Below are 17,646 nucleotides of genomic sequence, written 5' to 3' on the forward strand. Positions count from 1 at the left end.
AGGACTCTCAGGAAGTGCAGCCGCTGTTGGGCCTTCTTGATGACCGCTGAGATGTTTCCTGTCCAGGAGATGTCAGCAGAGATAAGGACACCAAGGAACCGGAAAGTGTGGACCCTCTCCACACACTCCCCGTTGATGTAGAGGGGGCCAAGTCGGTGCTGTGTCTCCTGAAGTCAACAACGAGCTCTTTGGTTTTCTTAGTGTTCAGTGCCAGGTTGTTTTCTGAACACCATGCTGCCAGCTTCAGGACTTCCTCTCTGTACTCTGCCTCTGTACTCTACTGTTATATTTTTATTATTAAAACAGAATTTATTTAACTTCTTTCTTTTTTTTAACATATTACGTTTGGTGACAACTTGGTAGGTCAGTATCAGCCCCATTTTTTAAATCTCTGTGGGTAAAAGCCCTGACTGTAGAAAACAGATGATACACGGTGGTGTAAGTGTGCCCCCATGTGGCCAAATAAAGAAACAACATTTAGAGATGCTCCCTGAACAAGAACATCAAAAAGTCATTTTAACTAGCCTTATAATTTATATTGGAGTTTACTTAGTTAAACATTAAAAATGCCCCTTTTTGTTTATTTCAACAGTCTCAAGTGCAGACAAGTGTTACGGAAATCTGAAATAAATCAATCTACACAAACAAGCTGTCTTTCTGAGATTTTAAGTCAAACAACTATACCGAGTGCAGGAGATGTTCACGTGGCATTTGACAAAAAGTAATAACAAGCATGGAATAATTTATAGGAATACGTTATCTCCCCACCACGGTCACAGAATACAATCAGGACATAACATGCAAAAGATAACTTGTACAGATGAGTGTATATTGTAATAGAGAATTATATTTAGACAAAAACATGATACCATGGAGCCTTTCATTCAGTTTTTCAACACAGAGATGAATGTCAGGAGTGATTTGTAACAGCAGCAAGATTGAAAGGGAAAGTTTACGTGTTGGTGGTGAGACCTGCTATGGTGTGTGTTTTTTGTATAGTACCACTAACAAAAAAATACAGGAGGCAGAAGTGGATGTGGCCAACTGAAAGAACAATATAATGTTGTATTGTATTTTCTTTACTTTACTTTACTCCTTTATTTTAAACTACTTTGACTATTTACTGAGCTCATTCTTTCAATTCTTATTTTGTGTTTTTTTTTTTTCTTTTTGGGGGGAACATTTTATTTTGCTGGATCGAGCTTCATATTTATTCTGCTTATTGGAGCATTGGAGTCATTTAAAAAACAACAACAACAACAACATTAAAATGTACTCCATAAATAACATTAGAAATCCATGAAAAATAAACTATGTAAGTATAATACAAATGAGTTTGAAGGGGACTTGACTACCCACCAATCACAACGCTTCTATACTAAGCCGTTATTAGGAGGTGGGGCTTGGCAGATTGGCTATTCATCCAGAAAATGTGATATTTTCTGTTTTACCTTTGCCTGTAACGCAAATTGAAAGCAGTACTCTAGAACCTAAATTTGTAATATCAGCTTTAAAGCCCCTGTTTTTCTACAGTTATTGGGGGGTTTCTCTTTATGAGACACCTTCTAGAAAATATCTAAGCGCAAAGATTTCTGACATGAACCCGGACCCCATCGGTACTAGCACACTAGGCACAGGCACTTTTGTCATGGTGTCATCCTGTAACTTTCAAAACCGATGTCAGAATAATAAACATACATGTAAAATACACAGCAGTATAATATGTCTTCATATACATCCAGAGATATTCACACAAATCTCTTAAAGCCATCCGTTGGGGCTGTAATCGGTAGATTAAAGCTCCTAAGACAACCAGAACCTCATTTGTCTGTACGCATGCCTAGAGGGAACAAATTCAGGTAGAAAAACATGAATAAACAACCGATTTCTGCACTCGAATCTGTGCAGAATCCCCCGATATACGCTGAGCAGAATTATTTTAATCATTATTAATTAAAATTTATTCTCTACCAACATAATTAATTAACTAATTATGTTGGTGAAGGAAACTGGATTACCCAGAGAAAACCCACGCAAGCATGGGAGGAACACAGAAACTCGTCAGGGACCTGGGAGCGACAGAGAGAGGATGGATGCTTTTCACTAGTATTTTATGGTGGCTCAAAATCTGACTGTATTTGTGTGTGTGTGTGTGTGTGTGTGTGTGTGTGTGTGTGTGTGTGTAATTCCATAAATTTTGAGTCCCAAACCATGACACAGCCCCCACTGTGTTCTACCGATGGCTTACTGTTGCACCTCTCTCCTTACATGCTCCATAAATATTGACAGTAATTTGAACAAAATTATCATGGAAAAACATAAACAAAATAAATATGCTAACAAGTCACATGTTAAAAGTTAAGGCCAACATGTGACCCACCTGCCAAACTTTAATACAAAAGCAGTAAATTTAGTTGAGCTTAATGAGTAATATCACAAGCTAACCACCTCCTAATATAGTTTTAAGTCTCTTTTTATATAACTTAATACATTTTCTTAGATATGTAGCTGTACATAATTGTGAGTAATTTCAAACTGAATTTCTGTTATTACTGGGGCCCACCTGCAGTCCCACTATGGACCACGAGGGGGCTTCAGCCAACACTGGACTAGAGTGCTGTTAACACCAGTGGATGAGAGGACAAATAGGACCATTTGCTCAGATTTTACGCACTGCCACGTCATTTATTTTCCATTTATTGCATTGTTGCTAAAGCAAGTTTCAGCATTAACAAAATATATACGCATCGATAAATCAATCATTACAGCCAAATAAGTGAGTAAGACTGAACCTTTTGTTCCAGGCCAGTTTGAAATCCATGTTTTATTTATATAAGCCTGGAAAAAATGAAGGCTGGATTTTTTGTTTCCGAGCCAGACAGAGTGTGTTTCATGTTGATGAGCCTGCTATGAAGTCAGAGACTGTGTTTCATGTTGCCAAGTTGGCCCAAATGAATTTGAATTTTGTGTTTTCCAACTTGCCGATTCAGACACTGATCCTTGTTTTTAACTTATGAAATCAGAGTTGTTTTGTTGCTCCTTTAACATAAAGTGAGGCTGATTTAGTGCCTCACTCTGAACCTGCTCATAGTGTACCACAGTCTCAACTTCTTCACAATGTGAATCTGAATCTGCTCCTCATGTGCCTCAAAGTGAAACTCCTCATTATGTGCCTCAAACTGAAATGGCTCACTGTGTCCCTCAGAGTGAAACTCCTTCCAAAATAGCTGTGCTAGAGACTGGTTAGCTTCCCTAAACTAACCTCTTCAAAGACCGCTCGAAGCAACAGTCTGGAGGCTGTTCCTTTGCAGTTGACTAGTTTGATCTTCTAGCTCCCTCCATGGCCCAAGTTGGTAATAGTGGAGATGGCTAAGCACGCTGCATCGGTCCCAGTAGGGTGAAGGTGGCCAGGGCCCAGCTTATCCATAGTTTTCACGTGACATCTAAGCTACTGGGACACGCCTTCTCGGAGGTCAAAAACAGTACTGCAGTCCTTTGCCATCCAGCCATCATTTCAACATCTTCGAGTTATACTTAACCAAAATGCCAGATAGTTGCCGTTCTATTGGATGCACGAATCTACATTTATTTACAACTGCCAGAAAATGTGTAGAGTATGGCACCAACATGTGAGCACACCTCTCCTAACCCTGCCTTACAAACCAGTTGCTACCAATCCCTGCTTCTCCATAGCAATGCTGTCAGTGGCAGCTCATTTAAACTGTAGGGATGATTTACCTGACATCGTAAAAAAAAAAAATACTCTGTCAGCTACTACTATGACACAACAATAATGTGACAAATTAACAGTATAGGAACTTTTCTGGGCCTACGCTGTAAACTTACAGGTTGAGAAAACAGAAGATTTATACTTGGTAGTTTGCTTACGCTTGCTATGTTGCACTCATCTTTGCTTTCATGACGAACCTCCCACACGGTGGTATTATTGTCCATACTGTCCATACTTTTAAAGGTTTCATCCTGGCAGCAGTATACGTTGAGGGATTCTCTAGAGGACACATGTAGATATGCCACTGAACAGGAGCTCTGGGAAAGACGTAATCACTTTCAGGGATTTAAATAAAGCTGCCGGGATCACAAGACCCCAAAATTCGTACTTTCTCTTTATAGCTCCATTTTTCCTCCATGGATGATCTTGGCTCAAGACAGGTGAAACAAACAACACTCATCCTGCAGTACTACCGAGTGTCCACTGTTGGCCTTTATGTCTCAGTCCCTAAAAGTGTATTTCTTCCTACTTAGCCTTTTTTTAGTGAATTACTTACTTGAATTACTTGAAATTGTTAAACAGACATTAAAGCTACTTTCGTTGCACTTCTGCATCCTGAGTTCTGCATTTGGGTCAGCAACCTGACCGTCACACAGCACTACATGATACTAACTGGAAATCATTGCAAAACAATGTCACAAGAACACATGGAACAAAAAATCATTTCCACCATGCAATTACCGAAACATCTTTTGTCTTTTATATAAGAGATATATTATTTCATGACCTGCCAAGGGACTACAGATGCAAATTAGCTTAAGCCAACTCTGGTACAATGCATTGAATGGCTACATTTATGTTAATATCGTAGACGGTCCCTTTTCACATAAAATATAATATCCATCCATCCATCCATCCCTTCACTTCTGCTTATCCTTATCTTAGAGTAGTAGGTAATATTCATGTATAATTTTGTTAATTATAGGCAAGAGTTAAAAAGAGTTCCATATTATAGCATCAGGAGTTTGTTCATTACTTTTATATTTAACTGGCTTCATTGCTGGCGTGTGTGTTTTCATATTGTCATCAAACAGAAAAAAGTTGTATACAAATGGTTTCAATAAGCAAAGGGAATACCAGCAATCTGTTTCAACACTTGGAGTATAATAATCACCGAAGGATGGCTAGTATCAGCAGATTTCTTTCCACAAGCTGCAGATGTTTGATTTGAGTTTTAAACCGGATGCTTTTCCTAACCTAAACCTAAAGAATGAAGTTGGGGTTTTTTGTTGATTTGAGAATAAAGTCTAAATTAATTTTTGGATGTTGAGTCCAAATAACATCAACCAGGATCCAATATGTTGAGAAAAATTGGAAATGTTAAGATTAAAGTTGTTGTTTCAAGTTAGATTACTGCCAATTAGTACACAGCTGCCCCACCCTCCACAAAATATTTGTATAGATGAGTCAGTGTCATGGGACTTCAGAATTGGTTTTGGTGGCGAGGGATTTTTTTTTCTCTTCCTGCACATAAACATAGTTTTATATGTATGAGAACTTCTGTCTGTTCAGGAGGTCAAAAAAACCCCCAACAAACTGGGAAGAAAAGGCCACAGTTGTGCAAAGTTGGCAATGAACAGATGCAATGTCGATTATTACACATGTGCACATTACAGTGGAGGTATGCTGTATCAGAAAAATCAGGTTGCAACTGATGATATTTCACAAGAAAACACAAGAATGCATACTGAGAGACGCCCTTGAACTAATGAAGTTGATCTTTTCAACATTTCTGACTTTTTCCCCCAAAAAATCGGACTTTGAGGTCAAAGTCACTGGCATCAGATTTGTTTGAGGTTTTTTAGTAAATGTACCTACAGTATGAATTTGAAGTTCCACATCTCTCAAGTTATCATGTTCAAGAGATTTTCAGAAAACCTGATCTCTTACCTTGATCTTGAGGTTTAGGTGACTGAGATTCAAATTCTTCCAGTACTTTTAGTAAATGCACTTATGATATGAATTAGAAAATCCTAGCTGAAATCTTTCTCAATTTACTGTATTCACAAGATTTTCAGAAAATTTGACCAAGGTCAGGGGTCAAACTCATCCGAGATTTGGTTTCAGTTTGAAAATCACCTCATTCTCAAGTTATTGAAGTCACGACCTGCTGCACCCTCTACAAAATACCTTGTGTAGATGAGTCTGAGACATTTTGCTTCAGAATCGTTTTTAGTACCAAGGGATTCATTTTTCTCTTTCTGTACATAAACTGCTGTGTGAGAAATACGAGGCCTGTGAAGGATCTATTAAGAAAGAAAGAAAAAAACACACTCAATCCCAGAAGAGTTGGCTGCAATGGTGCAACGTGAAATTGCCGGCAGTGAATGGATGCAATGTTGATGGTTACATTACTGTGTAGTAAAAATGGAGGTGTGTTGTATAAAAAAATGAGGTTGCAGCTAATGGTATTTTACAAGAATGTACAGAGAAACACATACCGAGAAACCCCCGAGGACTGAGACAGTTCACCCTTTTCTCAACACTTTATTCTCAAAATGAATAAAACACTTCAATGTTTCTTTTTTAACATGGTCCTAATACTCTGAAACCAGGGTAAGAAGGGCAAGAAAAAAAAACCCCATTAACGATCAAGTTAAAATGTTCAACTAATCATCAAAGTGATCTGAGGTCATGTCGCCCAGCTCTACCAAATGCACAGATTCACTCATTTCATGACAAAGCACTGATATAATCTATGTAACTTTTAAAGAAAAGTCAGAGCATTATGTCATGTAGATGTGTTTGTATGGTTTTCAGTGGCTGAAACATATTAATAAGACAAAAGCTGCTGGATGACAATCTTATTGGACACTGGACGCTGAGCTGCTGTGCAGGAGAAAAAGAATAAGACCACGGAGAAGATCCATGGAAGTAGTGAAGGAGGGTTGGTCAGGCAGAAGAGGATGATGGAGGCAGGGAGAGATGGAGGCAGATGATTCACTTTGGTGACCCCTAAAAAAAGCAGCTGAAAGAAAACAAAGAGGATTATCATCAAGAAAGATGAAGAAAACAATAAAAAAGAATTTGTGTGTGTAGGTTCTCAGTCATCCAGGTCGTGGGAATCTAAGGAGCTTGGAAAGAAAACCGAGTGGACTTCTTTAAGTGTCTTGAAGATGTTTCACCTAGCATTCGAGAAGCTTCTTCAATTCTAAAACCAAATGCTGGAGATTCCCAGGTATTTAAACTCAAGTTCCCAAAAAGTTTATTCTGTTCATCTAAACGTAGTGTTTTCAGCGAGGTTGACTAACCATGACCTCTCGGCCCAATATTAGTCATGTTGGTTTTAGTCGTTATGCAAATGTTATGTTATGTTATGAAAACACTAAATCCAGGTGAACAGAATCAGCTCTTTGGGATTTCCTTACCTGGATGATTCAGCATGCATCAAGACCTAGAGGGAGTTGTCCCTTCAGACGGTTGTTGACTAATTATTGAACATGTGCCAGTCCACAGAGACTCCTGCCTGACCTCATGTGTCAACCAACCCATTAACAGTGCGAACAAGAAGGGGCTCAGAGCAAGGTCAGTGATGTAAGCCCACCCTCACCTTGAAGTCATCTGTCACTCTTGCCTCACCTCTCCTGACTTCCTCAAAGAGTGCCACACTTCCTCTCATGGTACCCATTCGTATGCCGTCTCACAATGAAACTCTGAATTTATTAGAAATAAAAGTGAAAATAAATGGAAAATGCTCTCTCATTTGCTATAAAAGACCATTTACCACACGACACATGAGCACATCATAACACAACTCATCTCTTCCTCTAAATAAGGTACAACTACATTTATGGGCATGCCAGGATGAACCAATGGCACTGAGAAAGAGGAGGGGTTAAATCTCTCGCATTAATAAATACCCCGAGCTGCTCTCTTACCCTAGAAGAGAAGGACCCCTGTTGGCTTTGTAGTGTTTTAATCCTCAGAAAAAAATCCACAAAGACCTACAAACATGACCAGAAAATTCTTTGTTTGTGGAAACTGGAAGATGAACGGCAGCAAGAAAAGCATCGGGGAGCTCATCCAGACCCTGAACACTGCAAAGCTGGACCCCAATGTCGGTATGTGTCTTCTTTTTTTTCTTTTTTTTTTTCCATTCAACCCTTTATTTCATTTTTAAATGAAAATCACAGAAAACGTATTTGTCTTCTGATATTATTTCTCCATTTGAAGGTTCACCATTTAGACACTTGTTGCACTATTTTCAGTTAATTTAAGCTTTTCTCCTTGTATTCATGTCACAACTCCATGGTCAAAATTACTCTTTAGTTCAACGGGGAAAAAATCACAGACACATTTAATGCCAGGAGCATCTGCAAAAGTTCAGGAGAACTTTGAGGTCATTTTAAACCTCATTAAAAATGTGAGGAAAGATGAGGAAAGCTCTGGAGAATTTTTCATCAGTCCAGCCAGCAGCTGTCTGCTGAGGAAACGCAAAGTACACTGAAGTCAGGCTGGTTGTTAAGGTGTTGCTCTTTCATGAGCAGACCACAAGTTTTTAAACAACAATGAATGAATCAGTTATTGAAACCAACAACTGATTCATTCGTTTTGCTCTTCAGAGTTCACTAAAAGTTTTTGTGCTATAAATATACTCACCTTTTAAAACTGGGTTATTTTTTCAAAGAAAAGTGTGTACTATCTTATCATTAACACAATACAAGGAAACAAAGATAAACTACTTATGGTTATTTATCAGATATTTGAAACAATTGATATCAAAGGCTACAAGGCTTTACGTGGAAATGATTTATTAAGCGTTAGTCCATGGGCATTTCGCACTATGCATTCTTGTGAAATATCATTAGCTGCAACTTGAGTCAATGGCACAACACACCTCCACAAACATGTAACGGTCGATATTTCATCAATCCATTGTCAGCTGTTTCACCTTGCACAATTGTGGCCAGCTCTTCCCAGTGAGTGTATATTCGGAAGTTTTCAATCTGTACATACAGTTTTCTGCAACATCTTGTAGGAAAACTTCCTTTAAGAAAAGCCGCTGAGAGGCTAAGTTGGGCTTTTTACTGTGACTCATTCAACAAAGTGGATTCTTCCTTAGATGGATGATGATTTTATTCAAACAAACAGGAAAGAAACCAAACATTTCATTCCAATCAGTCAGTGATGCATGAGTGATGAGAATAGGATCAACAGAAAATATCTGAGGACTACTCATCCTCTCTCTTTCCATGCCACCTGAGGCGTGACCAGGTAATTAAGGTGAAGCAATTACTGTTTGTTGAAGTTGCCCATAGTGACAAATGTGAGTCAAAACAATAACCAGAAATACATACTTTAGCTGCTACATACCTATAACAAGTTGTGTTTATGTGCTAAAAATAAGAAAAAATCCCTGTTTATTAAAACCAGTTCTGTGGTTCGATGTCACTAAGTCATCTACACGAGACATTTTGTGTAGCCTGAATTTAAAAGCTTTGCTTTAAATGAAAAAGTGTTTGTGTAAAAGCAGAAAAGGAAAAGCACTCACTTTTAATATTGTCGTGTGAAAAGCCGAAGACCAGAAATGAACTTTTTCAATAATACCACATCAAAGGTGGAAACTAATAACAATTTATAATGATAATGATGGAACAGCAAACTTCTAAACAAACATCTAAAAGCAAAGACTCCTGATCCAGTATGAAACCAGCCGCTGACAGTTTTGTGATGGTGTTATCACGTAACATCTAAAATAACATATCTGATTTTTTTCTATGTGAGATTGAAACCTGTCTGTGATCATCGTCAGTGTTTAGTTGCAAATGGGATCCCTGTATCACAGCCTTTACTGAAACTTCTCACACTCACAAACTCACTTAAATTTGACTATTAACTGACTTGAATGAAATCTAAGATATGACAGTAGCGCGTGAAAAAAATCTTCCCAGACATTATCATCCATATTCATTATTCATGCCCTTGTTGACAGGTTTATGATCAAGGTCAACCATAGGGTCAGAAATAATGGCTATTATGCCAGTGTTGCAGTAAGAAGCAATTACTTGACATATATGACATAAAAACATGTTTCACTGCCAAAATAAAACTTAACCTGTATACATAGGTCAACACAAATGGGTCTATAGGTCAAATGCTTAACATAACAATTCCCACTTTACTTATAAAAGCACTTTCATTATATTCCAATGTTATAAGCCATTAAAAAACAACAATACACCCCAAAGCAAATGCACAGGCTTCAGTCCCTCTTCACTGTGTACAAGCCTATACTAATGGAGGGAAACTGATAAGAAGAGAAGTCAAGGTCTGGCATGGAGAAGGCACTTCCATGTCACAGGGATGCATGGTATATACTGACTGGTCAGTATTTAAAGACTTAAATGATTTAACTGAAGCAGTATACCCATGTTAAAAAATACTCCAATAAAAGTTGAAGTACAGAAGCAACTTTTTTAGTCAAGTAAAAGTGAAAAGGTACAGGCTCTGAAATGTACTCAAGTAGATTCAGTAGATTTTCTTAGTATGCACGCAGTGATCAGCTGACCTACAGGTCTTTGTGGATTTACACAACTGAATTCAACAAGATGTAAGCATACAAACTACCCAGCATTTTCACGCAACATTTGAATAACAGAGTGAGCATAGCTTAGTTTGTTTTGCAGGAATATCAACTATGTGATTAAAATTACGACATCGCATGAAAGCTTTAATTCTGCACTTTATCAAGTGCAACTGAACAATCCTTACCTTCTTCCTCTCCTATTCATCCGTCTTCCTAAATCTTTCTCCATCTCTGAGTGAAGTTAGCTCTCTCTCTTTTCTCTCCCTGTGAAATACAGCAGCTGGTCGTTTAGCAACACTGTGGGACGAACTGCACACAAACAGTTATTGCAGACCAACGTCAAGAGTGACGTAGTTTAGTTTAGTTTTTCTTCGGCTGCCTTTTCCTAATCAGATGTCAAGAGATGCAACTTTATGTTGAGCCATCACAACCACATTACTAATGACCACTGTTTCTCTGAAGAACCAAAAGGAAGTGTCAAACTCCAGCTAGTTCACGGTCGTAAATATTGTAATATTTAGTTTTAATATTTACTGTGTTTGTGCCCTGATAAATAAATGGACTACATATCTGTAACCCAAGTATTGTGTTTTCTCTCTCTCTCTCTTTAAATAGAGGTGGTGTGTGCTGCTCCAGCCATCTATCTGGAACTAACAAGGTCCAAACTGGATCCCAAGTTCAGCGTGGCTGCTCAGAACTGCTACATAGTTCCCAGTGGTGGCTTCACTGGAGAGATCAGGTACACAGTGCACTTTATTCTGCTTAAGAGTTATTTGGTATCATGGTGCTAGCTATGGGTGCTAAAAGTCTGTATCCAAATTCTGGATCTTAGGAAAAGCAGAGCATCACAGCATGATGTTTCCTTTTATACATTTTAGCTCCATTTACACAAATATAATAACGGTAAATAAACTGGTTCTTATATAGTGCTCTTCTACGCTACCTGAGCACTAAAAGCACTTTATTCACCCACTCATGCAGCACTTTTTCTATGTGAGTGCTTTCTATCGAACATTCACACACATTCTGATTCATCAGAGAGAAACTTGGGCTTAATATCAGGGGTATTAGCAGATTGAAACACCAACCTTTCAATTAGTAGATGACCTGCTCTACCTACAGCCAACCAAGGTATGGGTTAGGACTTAAATACCTTGTGACTCACAATTCAACACTGTATGCATTTATATATGACCACGATGGTGACGGCTAACATGTTCAAATCCACTTCCAAGTGGGACTTTATCATGTTTTGCTCAATCTCTTATCCTTGAAACTCAACCTTGTGAAAATCACTATCCTCACACAGTTAGGACAACCATCCATCACAGTCAAATACAACTAATGACTGGGTCATAATACTGTTTATCAATGAAAAAAAGAAAATAATCAGTTTATCTTCATGGGAATGCTTCTGGTCTTCCAGCCCTGCAATGATCAAGGACTGTGGTATGGACTGGGTGGTCCTGGGACACTCTAAAAGGCGCCACATCTTTGGAGAGAGTAATGAGGTAACTACAGATAAATTTATCCTGTTCATTTAGTTTTTCACCTGCAAATGTAAAGAACTGAATTCCTCAAAACAAGTAAAACACACAAAACATGTTTCATTGCCTCCTGTGCTGTTAGTTCATTGGCCAGAAGGTAGCTCACGCTCAGGAGAACGATCTCGGTGTGATCGTCTGCATCGGAGAGACGCGGGAAGAGAAGGAGAAAGGCATCACAGATCAGGTCATCTTTGCTCAGATGAAAGCCATCGCAGGTATGCAGCTCCTCACACTGTCACTGGGTTTTTATGTGCACATGAGAGCTGGAATGTTGAATTGTTATAGGCAAGTTTTATCAATTTGGTTCACAATAAAATTCAAAATAAAATGTATTTTTATTGCCACCAAATCACAACAACGGTTGCCTAAAGGCACTTTATACTGTAATGTCAAGACCCTACAATAATATAAAGATCGCATGTCTCTTTAACAGACAACGTAAAGGACTGGAACAAGGTCGTGCTGGCCTATGAGGCTGGGTGGGCCATTGGCACTGGGAACGCTGCCTCTCCTCAACACGTAAATATTACAAATCACTGAATATTTAACATATTGTGTTTACCGTTTCTAACATAATGTCTCCTGTGTGATATATCAGGTGCAGCAGATTCATGCCAAAGTGAGGGAGTGGCTGAAGAACAACGTGTCTGAGGCGGTAGCCAACTCTGTAAGGATAATCTACGGAGGTCAGTGCTGTGCTGGGTAGCTGTTTTGCTTTGAGTCCCACGTTGATCTCTTCTCACACATCGCTTCTTCTTCTCAGGTTCAGTGAGAGGTGATACCTGCAGAGAACTTGCCGCCCAGAAGGACATTGATGGTTTCATTGTGGGCAAAGGCTCCCTGAAGCCAGAGTTCATTGACATCATCAACGCTAAGGCATAAAATGTGGACAACTGCAGTGTGATTGGATTAGAGTCCAACTCCATTCAGACGGTTCAGTTCTGCATCCCTCTCTCTCAGCACTTAGTCCTCTTTCCCTTTTTCATTTAAAGTATTTGTGATGATGACATTCCTTTATTATTTAAAAACATTTTTTATTTGATTATATATTTTGTCACAAAGACATGGGATAGGGGTGGAAAGCTGTAAGGAAACATAATAAATATAAATGATTTAAATACTATTTCAGTGTCTTGTCTCATTTTTAAATCCTTTCATAACAGTATTCATTTTAGTCTCAGACTGGTTCAGACTTGCCTTGTACCTGACCATTTTCAGAGGAATGCTTTTTTTATTTTTGAAGTTGAAGCTCAGATATAAAAACAGCAGCTAAGTCAAGGAAGGAACCAGTGTTACTGCTAATTTTATCAGCAGTCACATTGTCAATAAACACTACAGATATATATATATTTCTTGGGGGAGTCCTGAGAGCACAGCTAATAATGAGCGACTCATTTTATGAGCTTTGGGTGGGTTTCAAATATAAATGTGAAACATCTAGGGTTGCATAATATACAGTATTATCAATTGTACCTCATATATATATACTCATATATATCTCCTTAGGTGTTTATCATATAATCCAATGACTTGTACATGTGAAATGCAACAAAAGGAATAAGGCTAATCATAGTTTATCAGCACTCATGAGTGTTAGATAAGGTAAACATGCAGATTAGATGTTAAATGGGAACTATAGCACAGTTTGCAAAGATTTTACAGTGTACAAAACATGTAGGTGTGGAAGGAAATGAGTGCAGTTTATCGGTGAACAGGAAATCAGACTATGCATGCACTGCAGTGAACCTGAATATGCAAAATGTATTGCTACAGTGTCAGGCTTGTTGCACTTTGGAATACAGACCTCGCTCAAACCGTGTTGGTTAACAAAAATATTAATAAAATAACACTTTTTATAAGTAAATGTGGATTCATCGGTAGGAAAGGGAATTATTAAGGAACTGAAGATTGCTTTTACTTTGGAAGGTCTTCTTGGAGACACGGTGTTCCAAACATATGGCCATATGGCACTCCAGTGCAGTAAGTGGTGGTGGTGGTGCACATAAACCAAGAAGAAGAAGAAGAAGAAGGGGGCAGTTAAAGGTTAGGATGCCAACACTATACTGACACTAGTGATGGCCCGCTTGAAGCTGACGCTCCGGAGCGTGTGTCGAAAAAAAACAACACACTGGTTCAGAAGCACTGTGTCGAGGCTTGCTTCGTTTGGCAAAAGTCACGTGACCAGTGACGTCCGAAGCTTCATTACGCACGTAACTGCTTCGGTACCTGATTCAAACGGATATAAGGAAGTGAATCATCCACGGGATTCGTGGAGTGTGTTGATGGTGACAGATAGCGACGAGGTGATCATTCCACTGACAGATATGGAGCCAGCGAGGAAGAGAGGACATTCTGGCGTGTGGGAATATTTTGAGTTGATTTTGCTCAATTCATTTTATCTGCCGAAGTGAAAAACTTGAAATGTCCAAAATCATGTTTTCATAATGTAAATATCATTACAGCATATGACTTTAGGAACACTTCCATGTGAATTAAAGCTAATGAAGACTACAAAAATGTATTTGACACTATACGTACATTACATTGCTACACAGTTTAGAAAATCATTTTGTTTATTGTTTTTAGGTGATAGTCTGCAGGACCCAGGAATACCTGCATATCTACCAACTTGCAGTGTAGTTCCTGCACTCCACAGCCTCTTCTGTTCCATGCAAGTGGATTTTCTCCAGGGCAGGAGAAACTATTTCTAAGAAAAGAAACAGACTCAGCCAGCGCACAGTAACACTAATCCTCTTTTTAAATGTAAATAACAAAAGGGCTACCTTACATTGATCATGTTTTTACTTTGCAAGTTCTTGATTAGGGGTGGGTTTTGATTATCGCCTTTCTGATTACAATCCATGCTAAATTGAATAAAGTGATATTGATTCATTAAAATCCCGTGTCGATTTGTAAATTAACGTTATTATGCCTGAAACGCCAGCATCTCAGGTTAAACCTCACAACATGTCGTCAAACACCATGCAGCTAAAACAGTAACTGGGAGCAGGTTTACGGATTCTGCATACAAACGTAAACACAGAGCGCGGACCCGACGCGTCAGAATCAGATTTTGATGTGTCGTCGGGTCCGCGCTGTGTTTGCCTCTTTTTTTTTCCGCTGGCTTCTGCAGCTGCAGGTTTCATAACTCTCTGTTTACATCTCTAATTAAGTCTCACATGTGTCAGCTTTCTTTTAATAGATACGAAATTATGGATATATACTGTTAAATGATCAGAATTGTAATATTTCTGACTGAGGCAAAACTTTCCAGATTCCAATCAAATTGAATCGGATCCTGTATCGAATCAAAATGATTCTACAAATCAGTGACGATGCAGCCGTACTCAGCTCCCTAAGCATTTTCCCTTTCCAGTTCACAATCAATCCCACCCCTAGGTCAAAAATATGTATAGGACAATTGGCCTCATCTAATATTTTGTATGAACCTGTCCAGCTGTCCAGTGATTAAACGACAAGTAGATGGAGGCAGGACTTCACAGCAGGGGCATACTCCATAATGTGCTGTGCATTCTCATATGTATATTATATATATTGCTCACTTATTGTATTTACCAACATCAAGGAGTTATGAGCAAAGAAAGGCCACACCATAGTGCATGTTTAAATAGGGAAAGTTTATTGATCAAAATGTATTACGCAGATACGCATTACATTTTTTTCAGCCCCCCAATCGAGAAAACAAAACCAATTACATGTTCAAAGCAACGGAACGGTGGCCCAATATCAGAGAGAACTCCACTCTTGAGTGAGCAGTGATAATTGAGCAGTCCGTTTTATTTTGCAGATTCAAGCTGCTCTTCAAAATTTTCACCACCAGATGTCACCGGAGAGGACTGTGTTGAAAAGCTTCGAGTAATGAACCGTTTTTCAATACAAGCTTCAGTGCTTCGGAAAGCTTCATTTGGCCATCACTACATTAAACAGATCACGTAGTTTTACGAGAGCAGTCAGATAAGAGTTAGGCTCACATTAGCTATAGATTTTATTCCTGCAGGGCTACTGAAGAATACGCATGTTCACTTTAAGTTTTCAGTGAAGCGTGTTATTTTATCGATATTTTTTGCTGGACAACGCTGTTTGAGCGTAAATAAGTAAATAAGTGTAATCCGAAATGAAATTAAAGTGAAAGAGAAACTAGTTATGGGACTTAGTAATAACTCTACAGACAACTTTAAGCTGCTTTTTATGAAAGATCAGATGTCAATTTAGCTTTCTTTAAACACGTAAGAGGGCTTCTCTTTATGAGAAACCTGCTAGACAAATATCAAAGAGCAAAGATTCCTGTCGCTGAGTTGAAATCTATTGGTACTAGGACGCCAGGCACAGACACTGTTGTTATGGTGGTATAAAGCGCCAGTGACTTTCACCAATCACGAAGTCTTCTCGAAGTGGGTGGGACTTGTGTCACTATGGCCAATCAAAAGGCGGGCGGTTACTACTCACAGGCACAGATCACTCGTACACAAAGGAGATTTTAAACAGTGACATTAAACAGTCTTAAAAATCACGTAGTTTTACGAGAGAAGTCAGATAAGAGTTCAAGAGCTAAGAGGCTCACAATATAGATTTTATTCCACCAGAGCTACCGAAGAACGCATATGTTTACCTTATGTTGCATATTTTTGTGTGTTATTTTATTAATACTATTTGCTGGACAACGCTGCTTGAGCCCGTCTGTATCTTATAAGTGTAACACAAATTGAAGTATGAGAGTAAAATAGGCTCTAGATGAGGTACGAGTTCTTCTACTTACTCATGAATAGACTTACAGAGCTTCTTTTACACACGTGAGTGAGGGCTTCTCTTTATGAGAAACCTACTAGACAAATATCTAAGAGCAAAGATTCCTGATACGACATCGAGACCTATCGGTACTAGAACACCAGGCACAGACACTGTTGTTACGGTGTGATTCTGTAGGTGCAAAATACGATGTCAGAAATAATGGAAATATTTAAAAATATTAATTTATAATATATTTAAATACATGTACAGCCAATGTATCAACTGAAACCCTTTGAAAGTTATACTTTAAAAGTATAAAAAGGGCATTTTTAGCGCAGTGCATGCCGGATATGCAAATACTTTAAAACTGGCCCGAGTGTTCACCAATCACAACGTTTTTTGAACAAGCCGTCAATGAGTGGGTGGGCGGGATTGGTGTCGTCACAGCCAATCAAATGGTTGACCGTCATGACTGAGTAACAGAAGCGAGATACTTATGATTGGAAAAAATAAGGTACCGTAGGTCTGATCATTTAGAGGATTCAGGTGAAATAAAGGCTAATACTATTCATATCAATGCTGAAATTTGATCGAAACAAGACTACTTAAATGTAATAACTGCCTCTTTCGGATGCTCCCTTTAGATGTCGCTAAAGCGTACCATCTGCATTCATCTCACCGTATTTCGACCACCCACCCTACATCACACTAACCTTGTGCATGTCCTCATTCACTACATCCATGAACTTCCTCTGTTGTTAACGAGTATTTTAAACGAGTAGATAAACAGAAAATCCCTACATGTTTTTTTGCAACTGTTTATTTATATTTTTGTTAGCTGTAGTTGTGTTACATATTGGTAAGGTGCATCGTTTCCCGATATTCCTGCACAGCCCTAAATACATAAGAAGAGCTAACATTAAAACTATTTAAGGAATAAAAACGAACACACTCTGGAAACTAACTCAGAAAAACATGAAAAAATAAATAAGAAAAAATAACATCTTTTCTTTAATTAGAAGGAGTGAAAATAA

At 38.5% G+C, this 17,646-nt stretch overlaps 1 protein-coding gene and 2 non-coding genes across 3 annotated transcripts; 1 reads left to right on the top strand and 2 right to left on the bottom strand.

The window, feature by feature from the left end:
• Nucleotides 1-7,649: 7,649 nt before the first annotated feature.
• On the top strand, nt 7,650-12,986 carry LOC146564166 (triosephosphate isomerase B-like). Its single transcript, XM_085291740.1, has 7 exons — nt 7,650-7,851; nt 10,932-11,055; nt 11,743-11,827; nt 11,946-12,078; nt 12,297-12,382; nt 12,462-12,549; nt 12,627-12,986. Exons 1-7 carry the CDS (start codon nt 7,743-7,745, stop codon nt 12,743-12,745), a joined length of 744 nt encoding a protein of 247 aa, XP_085147866.1. The 5' UTR covers nt 7,650-7,742; the 3' UTR covers nt 12,746-12,986.
• Nucleotides 12,987-16,114: 3,128 nt separating this feature from the next.
• Nucleotides 16,115-16,170, bottom strand: LOC146564167 (U7 small nuclear RNA). The gene has a single exon (XR_014894509.1). It is a non-coding gene; the product is annotated as a U7 small nuclear RNA (small nuclear RNA).
• Nucleotides 16,171-16,680: 510 nt separating this feature from the next.
• On the bottom strand, nt 16,681-16,736 carry LOC146564168 (U7 small nuclear RNA). The gene has a single exon (XR_014894510.1). It is a non-coding gene; the product is annotated as a U7 small nuclear RNA (small nuclear RNA).
• Nucleotides 16,737-17,646: the final 910 nt, after the last annotated feature.

Source organism: Mchenga conophoros, linkage group LG11 (assembly GCF_057382185.1).
Source record: "Mchenga conophoros isolate Kocher_MC1m ecotype Shallow Benthic linkage group LG11, M_conophoros_male_GT1.1, whole genome shotgun sequence".
Taxonomy (NCBI): Eukaryota; Metazoa; Chordata; class Actinopteri; order Cichliformes; family Cichlidae; genus Mchenga; species Mchenga conophoros.